Source organism: Mus pahari, chromosome 1 (genome assembly GCF_900095145.1).
Source record: "Mus pahari chromosome 1, PAHARI_EIJ_v1.1, whole genome shotgun sequence".
NCBI lineage: Eukaryota > Metazoa > Chordata > Mammalia > Rodentia > Muridae > Mus > Mus pahari.
Window position 1 is genome coordinate 114,761,140 of NC_034590.1, and position 20,073 is coordinate 114,781,212.

The 20,073-nt window shown below is 49.8% G+C and overlaps 1 protein-coding gene across 4 annotated transcripts in view; it reads left to right on the forward strand.

The window, feature by feature from the left end:
• Nucleotides 1–20,073, forward strand: part of Cpt1a (carnitine palmitoyltransferase 1A) — a 64,175-nt gene that overhangs the window by 36,751 nt on the left and 7,351 nt on the right. For all 4 annotated transcript variants that reach the window (XM_021222459.2, XM_029537481.1, XM_029537473.1 and 1 more), the window contains exons 5-14: nucleotides 23–124; nucleotides 3,756–3,893; nucleotides 6,207–6,284; nucleotides 7,256–7,363; nucleotides 7,883–7,970; nucleotides 10,371–10,566; nucleotides 12,261–12,449; nucleotides 13,091–13,196; nucleotides 17,183–17,299; nucleotides 18,623–18,787. In XM_021222459.2, coding sequence (XP_021078118.1) covers nucleotides 23–124; nucleotides 3,756–3,893; nucleotides 6,207–6,284; nucleotides 7,256–7,363; nucleotides 7,883–7,970; nucleotides 10,371–10,566; nucleotides 12,261–12,449; nucleotides 13,091–13,196; nucleotides 17,183–17,299; nucleotides 18,623–18,787 — 1,287 coding nt within the window. The remainder of the gene's footprint in view (nucleotides 1–22; nucleotides 125–3,755; nucleotides 3,894–6,206; nucleotides 6,285–7,255; nucleotides 7,364–7,882; nucleotides 7,971–10,370; nucleotides 10,567–12,260; nucleotides 12,450–13,090; nucleotides 13,197–17,182; nucleotides 17,300–18,622; nucleotides 18,788–20,073) is intronic.

Genomic DNA, 20,073 nt, shown 5'->3' on the forward strand with positions numbered 1-20,073 from the left:
AAAATGTAACTTGTATTTCCAGGCTATGGTCAAGGTCTTCTCAGGTCGAAAGCTTATGTTGTACAGCTTCCAGACGTCTCTGCCGCGCCTGCCTGTCCCAGCTGTCAAAGATACCGTGAGCAGGGTAGGTATGATTCGCGCTCCTGCCGAGATGCCAGCGTCTTGGGATCCATGTTTCTGCCTAATTGTGACCGTAAATTAAAGTTCTTAATCTTTGTTATTGCTCTACAGTCTCTCCTGTAAGGTTATTATAATAATGTTCCCCCAATTTCTGCCCCACAGAGTCCTTGCACTGGCTAGACAAGTATTCTACCAGTGAGCTACATCCACAGCCCTTTGATATATATTTGGATACAAGGTCTTTCTAGTTAGTACACACTGGCCTTGAACCTTTTTTTGTTTACTTGTTCGGTTGGGGGTTTTGTTTTGTTTTGTTTTTCTAGGCAGGGTTTCTCTGTAGCCTTGACTGTCCTGGACTGAGTTTGTACACTGGGTTGACCTAGAACTCCCAGAGATCCTCCTGCTTCTGCCTCCCAAGTGCTGGTATTAAAGGCATGCGCCACCACTCCCGGTGAACATTTTCTTTTCAGATTTACTTACCTTTTGCTTTATCTGTAGGAGCGTTTGAGTTTGTGTACACCATATGCTCACAGTGCCTGAGGAGACCAGAAGAGGGTGTTGGATCCCAGGGGTTACAGACAATTGTGGGCCTTCAAGGGAATGATGGTGACAGAGCCTGGGTCCTCTGCAAGAGTAGCCAGTGCTCTTCCCTGCTGTTCATCCCTCAGCCCCATGACCTTGAACTCCTGATCTCTTGCCTTAGCCTCATGATGATAGATGAGTTTCACTATCCATGGCTAGATACTGTTTTCTCTAGAGCATTATTGTATCTGCAGTGTTTAAAGTGCTGTGTCCCACCTACCGGGGCATGTTTACTTTTAATGGTGTTATTGAGATGCAGTTTAGGACCATACAGTGCCCTTGATTAATGTGCAGAGTTCAGTGATTTGAGTTTGTATCCATTATTTTAAACTGGCAAATACATACAAAGACCACACTTATTTATTTATTTATTTATTTATTTATTTATTTATTTATTTATTTATTTATTTTAAAGGCTGGGCATGGTGGCACAAGTCTTTAATCTTAGCACCCAAAAGACAAAGGTAGGCAGATCTCTTGTGAGTTCAGACCAGCCAGAGCTACACAGTGAAACACTTTCCAAAAACAAACAGAAGTAAGAAAATGGTTAAGGAGAGGGCTCAGGAGATAAAACGTTTGCCTGGCAAGCATGACGGCCTGCATTTGATTCGTCAGCACCCAAACATGAAAGCAACAGATTTGCGGCACACACTGGTAATCCCAGTACTGGGGAGTGGAGGCAGGGGGATCCCTGTGGCTCACTGCCTGATGGGTGAACTTCAGGCTGCTTCTAGGGAGGTGGATAGCATGTGTCAGGCTGACTCCTGAGTGCCACCATACATGGGTACATCTTTTCACTCCAGCTCTCAGGCGCGTGTGCACAGGCACAGAATCGTCTTAACTGTTTCCAAGTGTACGCCGAGCAGTGCATCTCTGTGCTGTAGGTCGTTGAGCAGTTGTGACCACCCTGGATTGTCAGGCTTTTTTTATAGCCTCTGGCAGAAGCCACAGCAACAAGCCAATAACTCCCACGCTCCCTGCCGAAGGCCTGCCAGCTTCTGTTCCACTTTCTGTTCTAGTTCTGCCTCATGAGGGAGTATGGCAGGAATGGGATTACGTAATCTGCGACTTTTGTGTGTGTATATGGGAGGGTTTCCCCTACTAGCATTTATTTTTCTTTGAATCAGGATCTTAACCCAGGCTAGCCTCAGACATGTAATTCCTCCTGTCTCAGCTTCCCAGGCAGGATGACTTCAAGGTACATCCCTGTCTTAACAGGGCTGATAACGCTCGTCATGTGGGTAGACCATCTGTGGAGTGAATGTGGGTTGTGTTGTAAACAGGGAAGCTGGGAATATCTATGCATGGTTTTTATCTGGGTACCTGCCACCTCTTGTTGATGGCAGTGCCCAACGGTGGGATTTCACATAACTTCTACCCTCTTTTCAGAACTGTAAATCAAAAACATCTTAGCTTCAGGGGTGGGTTGAGTCCTGGCTTAGGGATTTAATCCTTATTGCCCTTGGCAAGATCCTTTCCATCTCATCTCACAGACTGGGGAAAGGCAAAAATGAGACTCCCAGTCTTGGCTTGGTGGTGCAGCCACACCTGCCCCACTCTTCTTAAGACAGGACCTCACATTGTCCAGACTGGTTTTGAACTTTCTAGACTCCCCTATATAGCTGAGAACAACCTAGAACCTCTGGTTCTTCTGTATCTGCCACCTGAGTGCTAGGTCGCAGGCTGGCCTATTACACTCAGTTTTATGCAGTGATGGGGATAGAATCCAGGGCCTTGTGTGTGCTAGGCAAGTGATCTGCCAGCTTAGCCCTGAAGAGTGCAACCTTTGTTTTTTGTTTTGTTTTGTTTTTGTTTTTGTTTTTAAAGATTTATTTATTATGTAAGTACACTGTAGCTGTCTTCAGACACTCCTGAAGAGGGAGTCAGATCTTGTTAAGGATGGTTGTGAGCCACCATGTGGTTGCTGGGATTTGAACTCTGCACCTTTGGAAGAGCAGTCGGGTGCTGTTACCCGCTGAGCCATCTCACCAGCCCCGCAACCTTTGTTTTATCAGTACACAAGTTGCACTTGGAGTTAGCCAGACAGTTGCAGCTGGCTCTAACCCTTCATTGTGCAAAGCCAGCCCTACATAGCCTCTGTTGGCCTGGATTTTTCCATGTAGACCAGGCTGGACTTGAACACTCATCGATTCCTGTTACCTCACTTCCTAAGTACTGGAATTATAGGAATTATCCACCACTCCCTGCTCAAACCTGGTTTTGTTTCCTGACCAATCAGGCTTGGCGGCAGTTCTGCTTCAAGGAACTCAGTACGGGTGGGAGCTTTCGGGATCCTCAGAAAGAGCCACGCTTAGCCAGGCTTGGTGGCACATGCTGCCATCCTAACACTTGGGGAATAAAGGTAGGAGGAGGATCAGGAATTCAAGACCAGCCTCAGTTATATTGTGAGTTTGAGTCCAAAAAAGGGGGCTGGAGAGATGGCTCAGCAGTTAAGAGCACTGGTTGTTCTTCCAGAGGTCCTGAGTTCAATTTCCAGCAAGCACATGGTAGCTTACAACCATCCGCAATGGGATCCGATGCTCTCTTTTGGCACACAGGTGTGCATGAAGATAGAGCACTCATATGCAAAAATCTTTAGGAAAAAAGAAGATTGTGTGTGAAATGTTCCTGTATGTTTTACCTCCAAACCTGTTCAAGGTGTGCATCTGCCAGTCTGTGTGAGCTGAGGATCTAGACTCTAGACATGGCCTGTGTCATGACTGCCTTGTCAAGCACCTGCCTGACCTCACTGGGCTGTCAGGGTTCCCACCCATCTCACCACACCAACCCAGGTCATCACTGAAGCAATGGCCAGTTGTCTTGGTACCTCCATCAGGAAGCCGAGACCTTAATTATCATTCACCTGCAGCCCTGCTCAGCCCTGCAAGGGACTGTCTTGTCCAGTCTGTCAGCCTGTGTGGAAGCAGAGATGACAGACTGACTTAGGGAAGCTTTTCCAACCTTTTCTACACTGTCTATCTTTTCTGAGGCATGTGAAGTGATGCACAGCTTGGTGGAGGGTGTTTAACTCTGTCCACGTTTTCTCTCTCCAGTACCTGGAGTCTGTGAGGCCACTGATGAAGGAGGGAGACTTCCAGCGCATGACAGCGCTGGCCCAGGATTTTGCTGTCAACCTCGGACCCAAATTGCAGTGGTATTTGAAGCTAAAATCCTGGTGGGCCACAAATTATGTAAGTAATTCTGCACGTAGATCTTTTCTCAGAGAGGTGTTGTGTGAAAGTACTTACTTGGGTACCAGGGCTCGCGGAGTTCTAGCTGTGGCCGAGGACAGCCATACTTTCCCCTGAGAGCTGTGCTCAGAGCTGCTAGCATCTGTTCCCTCCTGCAGGATCCTTAGCAGCCTTTGCGCCCTGCTCAGGGCAGGGCGCTGCTTTGGACCCTCTAGCCCCCTCCTGGCATGTCACTAAAGGCTGTTCTCTCCTGTGGTGGCCCAGCCACCTCACCTCCCTTTCCGGTATCTTTTCCATCCAAGATTATCACCTCTGAGTGCTCTGGCCAGAGTTCAGATGCTGTTGACAGTGGCAGCTGTCTGCTGGGAGCCAGCTAAGCTTCTGCCCGTGGTGTTGGGGGGAGCAAGTGAGCGCACTGCAGGGTATGAAGCCAAGAGGGGGATTCAGGTGTCATGAATAACTTGATGGAAGGGAAGGGATTGAAAATAACCTATAGGAGCCAGACACATGCCTATAGGCACTATAGGTACATGCCTATAGACCCAGCACTCAGAAGGCAGAGGCAGGAGAACTGTGGGCTCAAACGAACCAAGCTCTTTATCTATCTCAATAGGGAGAAAAGCTCTTTATCTATCTCAAGAAAAACTCTTAAATTTAAAAAATTATTTGTTTACTAATATATGTATATATTTGCCTAGGTGAGTGTACATGAATGACACGAATGCAGATGCCCATGGAGACTAGAGGGCATTGTATCTCCTAAAAGTTGCAGATGATTGTTTGCTGCCCAGCATGGGTGCTGGGAGCCAAACTAGGGTCCTCTGTAAGAGCAGCACACACTGAGCCATCTCTGTAGTCCACCAAAAAGTAATCTCGAGAGCTGGGAAGGAAGCTCAGTTGGAGTCCCTGCCTCTGGTGCACAATGCCCTGGGTTCAGTCTCCCGCACCACACCTGTTTTGTGCCACACGCATATATCCCAAGAGCATGCGAGATAGAGGCAGGAAGATCAAAGTTCAAGGTTGTCTGTGCTTCTATAGAGTTTAAGGTGAGCCTGGACTGCATGAGACCCTGCTTTAAAAATACAAAAAGTTGCTGGAGAGAAGCCTCAGCAGTTAAGAGCATTTGTCATTCTTGCTGAAGACCTGGGTTTGATTCCCAGCACTCACAAGGTGGCTCACAACCATCTACAACTCCAATGCCAGGGGAGCCAATATCCTTTTCTGACTTTCATAGGTACCATGCACCCACATGGTGCACATACCTTATTTGCAGGCAAAACACACACATGAAAGACATCTTAGTGCACACCTTTAGTCCCAGCACTGGGAAGGCAGAGAGAGGCAGGTGGGTCTCTGAGTTCAAGTACAGTCAGGGCTACATAGAGAAACCCTGACCCCTGGCCCCTCAAAAAAGAAAAATTATTTTAAAAACACAAATAATAAGTAGACAAAAATGAACAGAGAAAATAGACAAAAAGAAACAAGAGAAGAGCCAGCGGATGGTGCCAGACCCAGGTACTGTGTCCGGCAGGGCAGGAGGCCACAGGACCCTTGGGTCATCAGGTCTGGGTCTAATCCTAGGCAGCTGACCTGCTGTGCATTTAGACTCTCGTGCACGGCTTCTCTCAGGTGTGTGCCCCAGCACGATGCTCAAATCAGCACGGGTTGTAAATCGGCAGCCGCTGGATGGCTAGGGCAGCTTGCTGGGTAACATTGCCATAGTCACTCTGGAGAATCAAGACAGCACATACTGGCCCCAGGCTTAGTGCTGTGGCTTAGATCCAGGCATCAGGAAGAGGAAGCTCCATCTCTGAGGAGATCTGGGTTTGTTTTTTCTGCAGTGCTGGGGATGGGACCCAAGGCCTGGTGAATATCAGGCAAGCGTTCGGCACTGCACTTTGGCGGTTAAGTGTTTTTGGAAATGGTCTCATGTGGCCCCCAGGCTAGCCTCAAACTTGCTACGTAGCAGTCTTGAACTTGCCATGACCTTGAATTCCTGATCCCCCTGCCCATGTGTGCACTGCTAAATAGTTCTGTGCCCAGTTTTATGCATTCCAACAGTTGAGCTAAAACCCAGCCCAACTATTTATTTATTTATTTATTTACTTATTAAGTGCACTATGAAATGATGCTTTATTGTCTATCCAGGTCTCCCTTTAAGGACCCATGTGTCTCTCAACTCCTTGTGGCCTGGCCTGTCTGCTTGAGACAGCTTTGTTTTGGAGCCTGTCGTACACTGGAATTTTCCAGAAAGATTTGCATACATCTGGGCATGACTGCTCAGCACGCTAACTTGTTGTGTTTGTACCATAGGTGAGTGACTGGTGGGAGGAATATATCTACCTGCGGGGCCGAGGGCCGATCATGGTTAACAGCAACTACTACGCCATGGTGAGTTGGTCTTCCATTCCCACTGCAGCCAAGTTGGGTTTGTCCTGCTGGGCAGCCTGGGAAAGCTTGGAATGGACTCCTCTCCTCTTGCTCCTGCTTCTCTTGTCCAAGTCTTCATGTTGGTGTGAAGAGCCCACTTGGGGCCCATGTTTTAGACCCTCCTGTGTCTAAGGGGCCCTTGCCCCCCACCCAACAGTGCAAATACATTTTCATTGCAAAGCATGTTCATGGCACATAACACTTGCTAAGTTAGTGCAGCTGGCCTTGAACCTGTGATAGAACAGCAGGAAGCTGGCATTGTAATAGCACAATAACAAAATTAGGGCTTGTGGTATCTCATGCCTGCCAGGCAAGCACTAGGGAGGTGGAGACAGGGGAATTAGTTCAGGGTCATCCTTGGCTACATAGGTAGTTCTCACTTAAGTTGTATAAGATACTCTCTCAAAAAAGTAAGTCTGGGGCTAGAAAGATGGTTTAGCAGTTTAAGAGCACTTGCTGCTCTTCTAGGCGACTGGAGTTCAGTTCCTAGCACACATCTCAAGTGGGTCAGAACCATCTGTAACTCCTGTTGCAGGAGATCTGATGTCCTCTCCTGGCCTCTCTGGGTACCTGCACACACATGTACACTTAACCCCACACAATCACACACATACACATAGAGAAAAAAACATATCCAATTTGCCAGAAAAACAAATGGACCTAAAGCAGTAACAAAAATGTCCAAAGTTGTAAAGGCAGGCATGGTGACACATGGCTTTAATCCTAGCACGCAGGAACCTGGGGTAGGAAGATTGCCTGGAAGCTATATAACCTGCTCTCAACAACAACAAAAGCCAGAAGCCCACCTAAAACAAATACAAAAGGCGGCTGTAACTGAGCACAGCTGTCAGGACCCCCCCCCCCATGCACACACCATGTATACAGACCACCGTGTCACCCCATGAGCCCCCTCTGTTGTCTCATCTTCACAGGAGTTGCTCTACATCACCCCAACCCATATTCAGGCAGCGAGAGCTGGCAACACCATCCATGCCATACTGCTGTATCGTCGCATGGTAGACCGTGAGGAACTCAAACCTGTATGTTAACTTGCCTTTAAAAATATCTCTTGGGAGGCTAGAGAGGAGGCTTGCTCTGAGAAGAGTGTTCAGACCTGATGCAGTGGTGCCCAGCCAGATGCACCAGTGCACGGTTGTGATCCCAGCACTGGGGAGCCAGAGTCAGACGAAGCTGGGGCTTCCTAATCAGTGAGGCCCAGGTGCAGCTAGGGACTTGGGGAGGTCTGAGTACATGTGTTCAATTCCGGGGATCCACATGGTGGGGAGAGAAAACCAGCTCCCGCAAGCTGTCCTCTGACCCCCACATGTATTGATACTCCTCAGGAGAACGGTTTCTTCGTAACCTCGGGTGGCTTAAGTGTTTATCTACTTCAGTACCCTGGCACGGCTCAGCGAGTCCCCCAGGTGCTACCCAGGGATCCTGAATGATGTAGTCAGTCTGGGTAGTGTGCATAGGAAACAGGCCACCTTTTAATCAGCTCATTGCAAAGCTTTCCTGTGGGATTTTGCCTGTTGGTTTAAAACACATTTTTATTACAGATTCGTCTTCTGGGATCTACAATTCCCCTCTGCTCTGCCCAGTGGGAGCGACTCTTCAATACTTCCCGCATCCCTGGGGAGGAGACAGGTGGGTAGTGCTCACCGGGGTCTCCCCTGGGAGCCAGCATTTGCCATTTTGCTGCTCGGATCCAGGAATCGTTGGGGAACGTTGGGAGCAGAATGGTCTACAGGGTCTGTCCCAAGAGCTTCTGTTTCTGATTGTTCCTCCTCTTGGAATCGCTTTGTCTTTTGTCATTAGGGGTGGTTTAGGAACAGGATCTTGTGTGTTCCAGGATGGCCTAAAATAATACGCAGCTAAGGATGACCCTTTTGCCTCCCAGTGGATTCTAGGCATGTGTCGTCATGCCTAGAGTATGTGTTGCTATGATTGGAACTCTTGGCTTTATGTATTAAGACAACCCAACCGAACCGAAGTTCAGCTCTGGCCTGAATTTCCTTTGTCTACTAGGCCTGTACAACAGGCCAGTTTCCAGAGTTTAGTATTTCTTGAGAGTTTCTTTCGTTGGGCATTTTCCCCAGACCTGCAGAAATATTCCCACAGGACTCCTTGGGCACCTTGTTCTGGCCCATGCAGGTTTGCTGTAAGCTGTACCCTTGAGAACCGACGCGCCTGCGAAGCTGGATCATGGCCCAGCTGCTGCTGCTGGCAGCCTGGCCTGGGCTGGGTGGTCATCTCATCTGCTTCTAACCTAGAACATCCTTGGAAAAGACAGGAAGAGAAAATGGATTCCAGCTGGTGCCATGATGGCCTGCTGGGATCAAGGGTACAGCATTGGTCACTTTTAAACATGGTGACAAATATGTGAGCCAAACCACTTAGGGAGGAAAGATTTATTCCACCTCCTGGAGCCAGAGCCCATAGCCTCTTGTTCCTGGGCTATGGAAGGGCAAAGCATCATGGGTACAGGGGCATGTGAGGGAACAGAGCATTTACCTCTGACAGGCAGGACACAGCTCAAGAAAAGGGACTAGAGTCAAGGGTCCCCTTCAGGCTGGCAAAGTGACTCAGCGTCTGCAAGCTGGGCGCTTGTGCTTTATGTCAGGGCCCCTTGTAGTAGAAGGAGAAAATGGACTCCCACGAGCTGTCCTCTGCCGTCTACGCATATACCGGGGCTTGTCCTCACACACATTTGAGCACTCACACAAGATAAATAAATTCCATTTATTTATTTTACCCTTGAGGGAGCTGGTTCTCTTCTTGCACCGTGTGGGTCCAGGCTAGGCAGCAAGTGCCTTACCAGCTGAGCCATCTCTCTGGCTCCATCATAAATATTAACTAAAATCTGGGTAACACTGGGTATGGTGGCACATGCCTTTGATCCTAGCACTCAGGAGGCTGAAACAGGTAGATTTCAGTGAGATTGAGCCCAGTCTGGTCTATACTATGTCTACATAGCGAGTTACAGGCCAGCTAAAAGTTTCCTAACGAAACCCTGCTGCAAAGACAAGTCATAATTTATGAAAATGCAGCGTGCTCTGTGAGGTGGTACAGCACATGCTAGCTGTCAGAGGCCTCTCCTGCTCTGTTGTGGGCTCTGATTGTTTGCTTCTTTTGAGAGAGGATCTCCTGAAGCCCTGGCTCTTCAGAATTTCCTAGCTAGGCCAAGCTAACTCACAGAGATCCACCTGCCTGTGCCTCCTCAGTGCTGGGATTAAAGGTGTGGGCCACCACACCCAGCCTTTTGCTATCAATTCTTTTTACGATTTTTCATTTTGTTTGTGTGTAGGAAGGACACAGCCACACTATAGCAGTCACGTGCAGGTCAGATGACAGTGCTGTGAGGCTGCAGATCAAACGAGGGCCACTGGGCTTGCACGGCAAGAGTTACCCACAAGTCATCTTCCAGGACCCCTCCCCACCTTTTGAAACAGGGTCTCATGTAGCTCAGACTAGCCTCTAATTTGATATGTAGAGGCTGGCTTTGAACCCCTGATCCTTCCAAGTGGTACACCATTGTGCCTGGCTGAAACATTGCTTTTTTTTTTTTTAAGATTTATTTTCGCTTTTTATTTTTATGTGTTGCCTCTTTGTGTGTATGTGCACTGAGCATGTGAAGTGCCCACAGAAGCCAGAAGAGGGCACCAGATCCCCCAGAGCTGGAGTTCCAGGAGGCTGTAAACCACCTGATGTGGGTACTGGGACCTGAACTCTGCCTGTGACTTAAGGGAGAGATCTCATTCAATACATGTGCCAACCTTGTTTCATAGATAGGAAACTGGTTTAGGTTAGAAGGGCTGGTTAAGCTAAAGGGGGTGTCTCAGTATGGAATCAAGGGCCACACAGCAGTATTCCTAGAACTCAGGAGGTAAAGGCAGGAGAATCAGGAGTTCAAGGTCATCCTTGGCTGCATAGACAGTTTAAGACCAGCCTGGGCTCCATGAGATCCTCACAGAGCAAACCAGTCATATCAGATGTTCCCAAGGCTCTCTGACTTCTTGTCACTCCTTTGTCTCCTCACCACCCCAGACACCATCCAACACGTCAAGGACAGCAGACACATTGTTGTGTACCACAGAGGCCGGTACTTCAAGGTCTGGCTCTACCACGATGGGAGGCTGCTGAGGCCCCGAGAGCTGGAGCAGCAGATGCAGCAGATCCTGGATGACCCCTCAGAACCGCAACCCGGGGAAGCCAAGCTGGCCGCCCTCACTGCCGCAGACAGGTGCGTGCGTGGCATCACACACCTTCCTATGTGTTTGAGGGCCTCAGTCCAATGCCTTAATCTTGGGGTCCTCCTTTCTTCCACCTCCTATCAGCTTGGATTAAAGTCCCGTAGCACCACATTCAGTTAACTTCCTTCATTTCTTTTTCTGAGGTAAGTGCTCCACCACTGAACAATCAGAGAAACGTGTGTGTGTGTGTGTGTGTGTGTGTGTGTGTGTGTGTGTGTGTGTGTGTATGTGTAGTGTATCTGTGTAGTGTATGTGTGGAGTGTATGTGCATGTGGGTCAATGCTGGGTGTCTTCATCTGTTCCTCTCCATCTTATATTATGAAAACAAGGTCACTCCCAGAGCCTGGAGCTCACTGATTGGCTAGTCTGGCAGACCAGTGAGTTCTAGGGCTCCTCTTGTCTCTGCCTTCTCAGACCTAGGATAATAGGTCAGGGCCCCAGATCCTCATGGTTATGCAGAGAGTATTTTACCCACACCCCCCAACACACACCAAACGAGCATGCGTATCTTTAAGGCCAGCATTGTGGGGTTGGATTGTGGGAAAGAGGAACTGCCCTGTACCTGCTTTGAGCAAAGTAAGAAGCGGGTAGAGTGGGTTGGTGGGGAGAGGATTTTGCTCTCTGGGGCCAAAAGTATACCAGCATTTCACAAAAGACCATCTTTCACAGAACCCTGAGCTGCTCTAAACTACAGCTGGAGCCAAGGCCAAGGGGCAAACGCTTTAATAGAGTTGCTCCAGGCACTCAGGAGATAACAAGGCTGTGTGTTGTTTGGAGCCTGAGAAGGAGAAGGAAAGCCAGAAAGTGAGGAAGGCTGTGGTCCATGCTTCATCTTCTGCCTTGAGGGCTGAAGATGAACACTTCATCTTCACTTCACATTATCATCTTGCACTGGGGACCTGCGGCATTTGTGGGTGTTGATACCAGAAGTTGTTGAGGTGGGCAGTGGAGGGGAGACAGCACAGAGGGCCTGAGGCTGAGAACTGTGGGAGAGACCCAGGAGCCATGGGAGGAAGCTACTTCAGGCTAGCTCTGAAGGGAGACCAATGTGAGCAGCGTGGTGGGCACAGGGAGGTCATTGTGGGAGTATCATGTGACCAGTCCTGGTCTGGGTTCGGGGGCAGATGCTGTCGTTCCTTCCCTGCCCCAAAGTAGTTGCGGCATGGTCTCTGTGCCTCGGGTTTCCTCATCTGACAGATGGGTCTGTGATGCTGAAGACATCAGTGGACTGATTGATGCCTGAGAGAGGCTCAGGTCAGAGCCTGGCTCCAGGGCCAGGTCCTTCAGCATTTGTTATAGCTTCTGCTGGGGGATGTCTGGGGCAGGGAAGGGTGCTTCTCCCTGGCTGCTGCAGAGACAGGTTAGATTCTGTTCTGAGCAGTGTGTGTGTGTATGTGTGAAAATGTTGTTCTCCGGGCACTAGCTGTCCACACTGATGTTGGAGACAGGGTCCCTCACTAGCCTGGAGCATGCCCATTTAGGTGACCTGGCTGGCTAACAAGCCCTGGGGATCCTGATTTTGTCTCCAGACCTGAGATTAGGAGCATATATCACGCCTGGCTTCTCTACGTGGGCTGTGGGGGTGAAATTCAGGTTCTCGTGCTGACAAGCAAGCACTATTGCCTACTGAGTCATCTCCCCACCCTGGACAACTGATTTTAGATGCGTTTACTCCTTGCCACAGAGTGCCCTGGGCAAAGTGTCGGCAGACCTATTTTGCACGAGGAAAAAATAAGCAATCCCTGGACGCGGTAGAAAAGGCAGCATTCTTCGTGACATTGGACGAATCAGAACAGGGATATAAAAAGGAGGACCCTGAGGCATCTATTGACAGCTACGCCAAATCTCTGCTGCATGGGAGATGTTTCGACAGGTAACTCCCATTTTTAATCTCCGAGGTTGATGGGGGGTTGTGGGAGATGTTCTTGGGTGTGCCTGGGAGCAGCTTCCCCAAATCTGACTGTGGGGGTGTACTAGGAAGGAACGAGCATCCAAATAGAACGCTCAGCTTTCTTCCCTCCACACAAACTCACAGGCACAGCCTAGGCCAGGTGGCTTTGCGATCCCTTCCTTCACTCACCCCATCACCCTTCTTAACTATGGGTTACCTGGCTCCCAGCAGGTGGCGGCACACAGGGCAGACCTGGGAACCATCACTGGCCTTGTGCAGTTGCTGTGACCCTGCCCTCCTGGATCCCCGTTCTGTAGGTGTAAAGTGAGGAGGTGCCTCCCAGACCTGGCTGGAGAGGGCACAGGCCCGGACTCCATGTTACAGTAGTCTACACTCCTCTGGTCCCAGGGCTCACACACATGCTGTATTGTATCTCTGATACAAGAAGATATGAATGACTGTTCTCTGTGCCCCCTTGAGTCACCTTCCTGAGGTGTAGAAACCCGGAGAACTGTCAGGAGTGGGAGAAGCAATGGCCTCTGCAGAAAGACACACCCACGGAGCTTTTAGGTTCCCGTGTCGGTATAACTCTGGAAGCCCATGATCATGTTCTCTCCCTGTAGGTGGTTTGACAAGTCCCTCACCTTTGTTGTCTTCAAAAACAGCAAGATAGGCATAAATGCAGAGCACTCCTGGGCGGACGCGCCCATCGTGGGCCATCTGTGGGAGGTGAGCCACACTCTTGTTACCTGTCTGAATGTGGAAGGTGCTTTGGGAAACCCAACCCAGGCCCACTTGAACTCTGCAGTATTTGTCTAATCCTGTATCGGTTACATTTCTCTCTCCTTGATAAAATACCTAGGAGAGGAAGGAGAGATTTCTTTCAGCTTAGGCTTTGAGAGGGCGTGGCCCACAGTGGCAGTGGAGTGTGGGGGCTGCTTGCTGACTCTTCAATGCACCAAGGAGCGGAGACCAGACAGGAAGCAGGGCCCTGGCTGTAAACCCCAAGGCCTGCTCTCAGTAACTCACTTCTCTGAGAGTCCGTAACATCTGACATAGCGCCACCAGGGACTGGAGAGATGGCTCAGAGGTTAAGAAGGCCCTGAGTTCAAATCCCAGCAACCACATGGTGGCTCATAACCACCCATAATGAGATCTGATGCCCTCTTTAGGGGTGTCTGAAGACAGCTACAGTGTACTTACATATAATAAATAAATAAATCTTTGGGCCAGTATGAGCAGGGCCGGAGAGAGAAGAAAAAGTGTGTGTGTGTGGGGGGGGAACACTGATTGCTCTTCCAGAGGTCCTGAGTTCAGTTCTCAGTAGCCACATGGTGGCTCCCAACCATCTGTAATGGGATCTGATGCCCTCTTCTGGAGTGTCTGAAGACACTGTACTCATCTAAAATAAATAAATCTTAAAAAAAAAAAAAAAAAAAGAAAAGAAAAGAAAAAAAAAAAAGATAGCACCACACCTGGGGGCCAGGTGTTAAAACATGCAAGCATGCCTGTAACCTGGGCGGTGGTGGCGCACGCCTTTAATCCCAGCACTCAGGAGGCAGAGGCAATCAGATCTCTGAGTTCAAGGCCAGCCTGGTTTACAGAGTGAGTTCCAGGACAGCCAGGGCTACACAGAGAAACCCTGTCTATAAAACCGAAAATAAATAAACAGAAAAAGAGCCGGTAGGGGGCTGCTTACATTCAAACCACAGCACCACATTTTTCATTGGTGTTGGTCCCATACGGGAGGTTAGAGACATTTGAGACTTGGTTTCCTGTAACTTCTGTTCCTTGAGAAGTGGCATACGTGGTGCTTATGCAGCTGAAGTCACACAGTGGCTCTCAGCTCATCGCTTCGCTCATTCTGACATGATTAGCTTACTGCCAGACTTCCTAGTGTTCCTGCTCATCCTAGTTTGATGGCAAACAGAAAAAAACATTAAAATCTGAATGTATGTGTGAGTGAGTGTGTGAATGTGTATGTGTGAGTGTGTGAGTATGAGTGAATGTGTGTGTGTGTGTGTGTGTGTGTGTGTGTGTGTGTGTGTGTGTGTGGTGCCAGGGCCTGCCTCACACTTGCCGGGCAGCTGCTCCACACCAAGGCTACATAATCTCAGCCTTTATTTTGGAGACAAGGTCTCACTAAATAAAAACATGCTAGACTTGAACTCACTGTGTTGCCCAGACTGGCCTCAGACCTGGAATCCTCCTGCCTCAGCGTATTGAGTATCAGGGATTATAGGTATGTACCATCAGGCCTGGGTTAGCGTCTTGGCTTATAAAATGGCAGTGTCCTGGAGCCAGAGAGATGCTAGTGGGGTAAAGTCCAATGATCTGAGTTCAACCCCCGACACCCACGTGAAGGTAGAAGGGCAGTACCCCATGCGCACCCTCACACACCCCATGCGCACCCTCACACACCCCATGCGCACCCTCACACATCCTAATAGTTAAATAAAAATAATTAAGGCAATGCGTCTTACTGAAAATATTTCGGTTACTACAATGACCAGGTTACTTAAAGACCACCAAATCTCTGTCCCCCTTTCTCCTAACCCAGCTCCAAAAACACAGAGTTGGGTGTGGTGACACGTGACTGTCACCCTGGTACAGGAGACCGAGGCAGGAGGATCGGGAACTCGAGGCCAGCTTAGACTACAAAGCGAAGCCATTTCAAAACAGAGAGAGGCAAAGCAAAAAAAAGGGAGAGCATGGTCAGGACCGGACTGCAGATCTGGTGTCTTTGTAGACTTCTCAGTCAAATAGCTGTATTTCAGAAATCTGAAACTTATTAAATATTGACGCAACTCTCAACGAAGTTTAAAATTTTGTAAGAGTTTGGATTTCAGGCTAGGAATGCTCTCTCTCCCTCTCTTCCTTCCTCTCTCTTCCAGGGCCTCACCATTTAGCCCAGCCACACTCCATTTAGCCCAGCCACACTCCAGTTCATGGCAGTGCTCTTGCCTCAGCCTCCAGAGTGCTGCTGGTCTCGGGTCATGCTCTGTCACCCCCAGCTAAGACTTTGCATCTTGGTTTCTCCTTGCAGTGCTGTGCCAGCGATTTATTTTCCTATGGTGCAGAAGCAACTGCAGGGTGCAGATTGTGTCTGCTTGCTTGTGCGCATGCGCTGGCCTCCCTCCCTCGCTTCTCCAAAGCATGAGGTTAGCAGCACCTTGATTCACCTTCTCATCCCTTGGGTGCTCTGACCTCTACTTGGGGTCTTGGTAAAGTCCCAGCTGCTGCTGCTTCAGCCAGCGAAGAGTTCCTACACGAGACAGCCTGGGAAAGGAAGAACCAGGCTGTCTGGGTCTAAGACACCAGCGTGCTCCGCTGAGACACCGATTCCAATGGCAAAGTGCAAGAGCTCATGTCCCGGCCAGCCGCTGAACCGATGCCAGCCGCTGAACCGATGCCAGCAGCAGTGTAGAGCCTCAGCCCAGATGCACAGATACCTCACCTCCACTAGCCCCCAGACCCTGCCGCTCACACACAGATCTCTGGGAAGCTCTGCAAAGCCCAACAGGATAGGCCCATGAGAATATCCCAGGGACTTTTCGATAACATGCACAGCTGCCATTGGGTAATGAGGGTCTCTGAGGCCCAGGCAATTTGCAGCATACACTGCACCGTTCTCAAGGGCAGATATAGAGGACACATAGTGGCACATGCCTATAATTCCAGCACTCCAGAGGCTGAGACGGGAGGATTACTGAAAAGCTTGAGGACAATCAGGGCCACATAATAAAAAACAAAACCAAACAAAAGGTTGAAAGGAGAGATGAAGAAGAAATCGAGATCAGCAAGATATCCACAAGGTCTGGCTGATGTTAAGGTTTCTTGTGTGTCTACATGTGCACACGAATGCAGTACGTGCAGCAACCAAAGGGGGGCGATAGATCCCTTGGAGCTGGAGTTAAAGGTAGTTGCGAGCTGGGACCCAAACCCCAAACTTCTGCCAGAGCAGCAAGCACTTTTAACAGCTGAGTTGTCTCTCCAGCCCGCAGGCTAATATTTTAAAGTAACTGATTAAGATAAGGCTAAGGAGACACAGCCTTGGGCCAAGGCTGCAAGTAGAATTAGTATTCAGTTTCCTGTCTGCCTGATGGAATGAGGAGGACTCTAGAATGGAGCCTAGGTTCCCAGGAGAATGCTGGGCACCCAGCGCTCATCTTGGAGGGACAGTGCCACACTGTCACTAGGCTGATTCTGAGATGTGAGACCAGGTGGGGGCAGCTGTGTAGTTGCATCCTGTGTGCTGTGGGGGCAGCATCCTGAGAACTGAGGATGCTCCCATCAGCCCTGATTCAAGGTTCCCCTGATTACCTTCTCTTGACAGATTCGCCTCCTAGAGCAGCTCTGGCTCAGGGCTTCTCTCTCATTACAAAGGGCGCAGAAGGCTGTGGCAGCTGGGCTCCAGAGACGCAGAGGTCCAGAGCCATGGTGTTACCCTCCCAGGGCCTGGTTTCTAGAAACCACCATCAGTTAGCTCTCTTGGACCTTCCTGCTCTTTGCCCTCTGGTGTGTGTGTGTGTGTGTGTGTGTGTGTGTGTGTGTGTGTGTGAGTGTGAGTGTGAGTGTGACTGGGGAAGGTGCTTGGTGTGTGGAGACTCTGCCCTTACTCCCAGGATTGGTCCCAGGAGTGCTCTGTGCTGAGCGTGGTAGGAAACATTGTGCTCGCTCACGGCTTCTACTCAGTCTCTGCTGCTTTTTCTCAGTATGTCATGGCCACCGACATCTTCCAGCTGGGCTACTCAGAGGATGGACATTGTAAAGGAGACAAGAACCCCAACATCCCCAAACCCACCAGGTTACAGTGGGACATTCCAGAAGAGGTAAGTCTGGTGACCCAAAGACCATCACTCACCTGAGTGGCAATCTTGTTCCTGAGCTCTGGTGATGGGCAAGCTCTCTACCAAACAGACAGAAAGCTGTTTGCTGCTGGGCAGTGGTGATGCACGCCTTTAATCCCAGCACTTGGGAGGCAGAGGCAGGCGGATTTCTGAGTTCAAAGTCAGCCTGGTCTACAAAGTGAGTTCCAGGACAGCTACACAGAGAAACCCTGTCTTGAAAAACAAAAACAAAAAAGCTGTTTGCCCAGAGTTGGGGAAGAGGCCTGGGATGCTGAGGGAAATGGGACTTCCATTTGCAGCTCTCTGTTGAGATTTTAGCTGAAAAGTAGCTGGGCTTCTGTAAATCCCCTGTAAACAAGGATAAAAACTTAAATCATAGTCAGGCAATGGTGGTACACTCCTATAACCCCAGCACTCGAGAGGCAGAGGCAGGAGGATCTCTTTGAGTTCCAGGCCAGCCTGGTCTACAAAGCTAGTTCCAGGACAATGAGGGATACATAGAAAAATCCAGTCTTAAGAGATTTTGGGGCTGTGTAAAGATGGCCCATTTCTGTCATCCCAACCCCTGTGGCTGAGGCCGAGGAACTCTGTGACCTTGTCTCAACAGCCAACACAGGAGATTCTGAGATGCAGTCCACTCAAGTAGGAGCCCTGAGAAGGGATGTTAGGGTTGGAGCCATAACTCCAGCCTGTCCCATCCAAGTGGGAGTTTCTGGGGCCTGAAAAGTACTTTTTCTTGTGGTAAAGTCCAGCACTCTGAGGTCCCAGGACAGTGTGTGATCCATAGAGGAGCAACACCTCTGTGGAGGCCTGTCCTTGGGGCCAGGCTGACTGGGTTCATGGCAGAATTTTGAGGAAGGTGCAGGTATTTCCTGGAAACCACACAGCCTGCCCCCTCAGCATCCTCACCCCGGTGATCTATCGAGCCTCCTGGCACATCCCGGGTTTACACAGTATCACCTGGATGGGATTGGGTGTGTGGTGTCACGTGACTAGAGCCCAGAGTCATATGGCAGTGACACTGCTATAAACACCCATGGCCTCTGCCTGCTCATCCAGCTCCTTCCTGGCCCCTGGCAACCGCTGACCCCTGTGTTTGTTCTTTAAAAAATATTTTTTTATTTGTGCTTCTAGAGTTTAACACATGTAAACAATGTGTCTTGATTATATCCATGGCTTCCTCCTCCACCAACTCTCCTAAGGCCCTAGAATAGGGACTGAAGTGCAGACTTCCAGACTTTGGTTTTGCCCTCCTTCCTTCTGCTGTGCTTCCCCACTAAGCAGAGCTGCCTTCTTCCTCTGCAGTGCCAGGAGGTCATAGAGACATCCCTGAGCAGTGCCAGTCTTTTGGCAAATGATGTGGACCTGCATTCCTTCCCATTTGATAGCTTTGGCAAAGGCTTGATCAAGAAGTGCAGGACGAGTCCTGATGCCTTCATCCAACTGGCATTACAGCTCGCACATTACAGGGTAAGAAGGGGAAAGGGTCGGCGCTCACTTCGGGCACTCTGGAGCCCCACACAGACATCTGGGCTGCTTCCCTAGTGGGCAGAGGGGGTATAAATCCCAGCATGGAGGGCAGCTGACACCAAACACCAGCCCTGGGGGTCCCTGAGGTACCAAGGTGTGAAATGTCACACTGCAGAGCAAATTGCCCTTGGTTTTGTGACATCCCTCTCAGGCAGTAGCTCCTATCACAGACAGAGCAGATGAACAGTGAAACCGGGACTGGAGAGATGGCCTGGCGGTTTGGACCACTTGCTGCCTCTGCAGAGGACCTCATCCAGTTCTCCTCACGTAGCGGCTCACAGCCACCTGTAACTGCAGATCCATGGGATCTGGTGCCACGCTTCTGCCTTCTGTGAACTACAGTCACATAGTTACACATATGCACAGAGGCAAACACACACATAAAATGTTAAAATATAAATCTTGTAAAACAACCCCATAATAAGCTCTGACTCCTACAGTATTGTCAAGAAATACTTAGGACAAATTGCTTACTGTGACTTTTGCTGTGAGCTCCTCATTGCTCTAGGCTGAGTCAGATTTCTGTATCCACCCAAGACTGTGTGGCATTGGTTTTTGTTTTCCCTGAGCACTGCTAAAGGGTGGCAGAAGCAGTCTGCACCTGTGTGAGGATGTGGAAGGAACTTTAGTTCTTGGGAGAGGTCAACCCCAGACAGAAGCACTCAGTTGCTGGCAATGTAGAAGTCAATGTGGTACCAGATCTAGATGTACTACACAGTGGGAGGGTGGACATCCCAGGGGCTCAGCTTCAGGTGCCACCAGCTGTGTCCACCACCCTTGCCACCCCAGGAGCCCTTCCTGCCCCGCCCCACCCCTACCCTGTTTCTCTTCTTGTCCTGTCTGGCACAGCTCCCAAGGCCTCTGCAATCACTCCTAACCCCAGCTTCCTCTCCTCTCTCCCTAGCCACGCCCCCTGACCACTCCCCTGCTGGTCCTTTTTCCCCAGCCCTAGCCACACTCTCCTTCAGCCAGGAGCCCCTTATCTCTTCCTGAAGCTCATCGTCAGCTTCTACTCTGCTTCCAGGGAGGCAGCCTAACCTGCAGACACCTTTACCTCGAGCTAAGGAGCGCTGGCTGCAGTAACCTTCCACCTGTGGTCCCTCCCAACCTGTCTTCCACAGGTGGCCCTTCTGTCCCATCCAGACAGTAGGCTTTTCCCATGGGGACTCCTGACTGCATCTGCTAGCTGCTCCTGGCTACTGTCTTGCTCATGACCATACTGACTG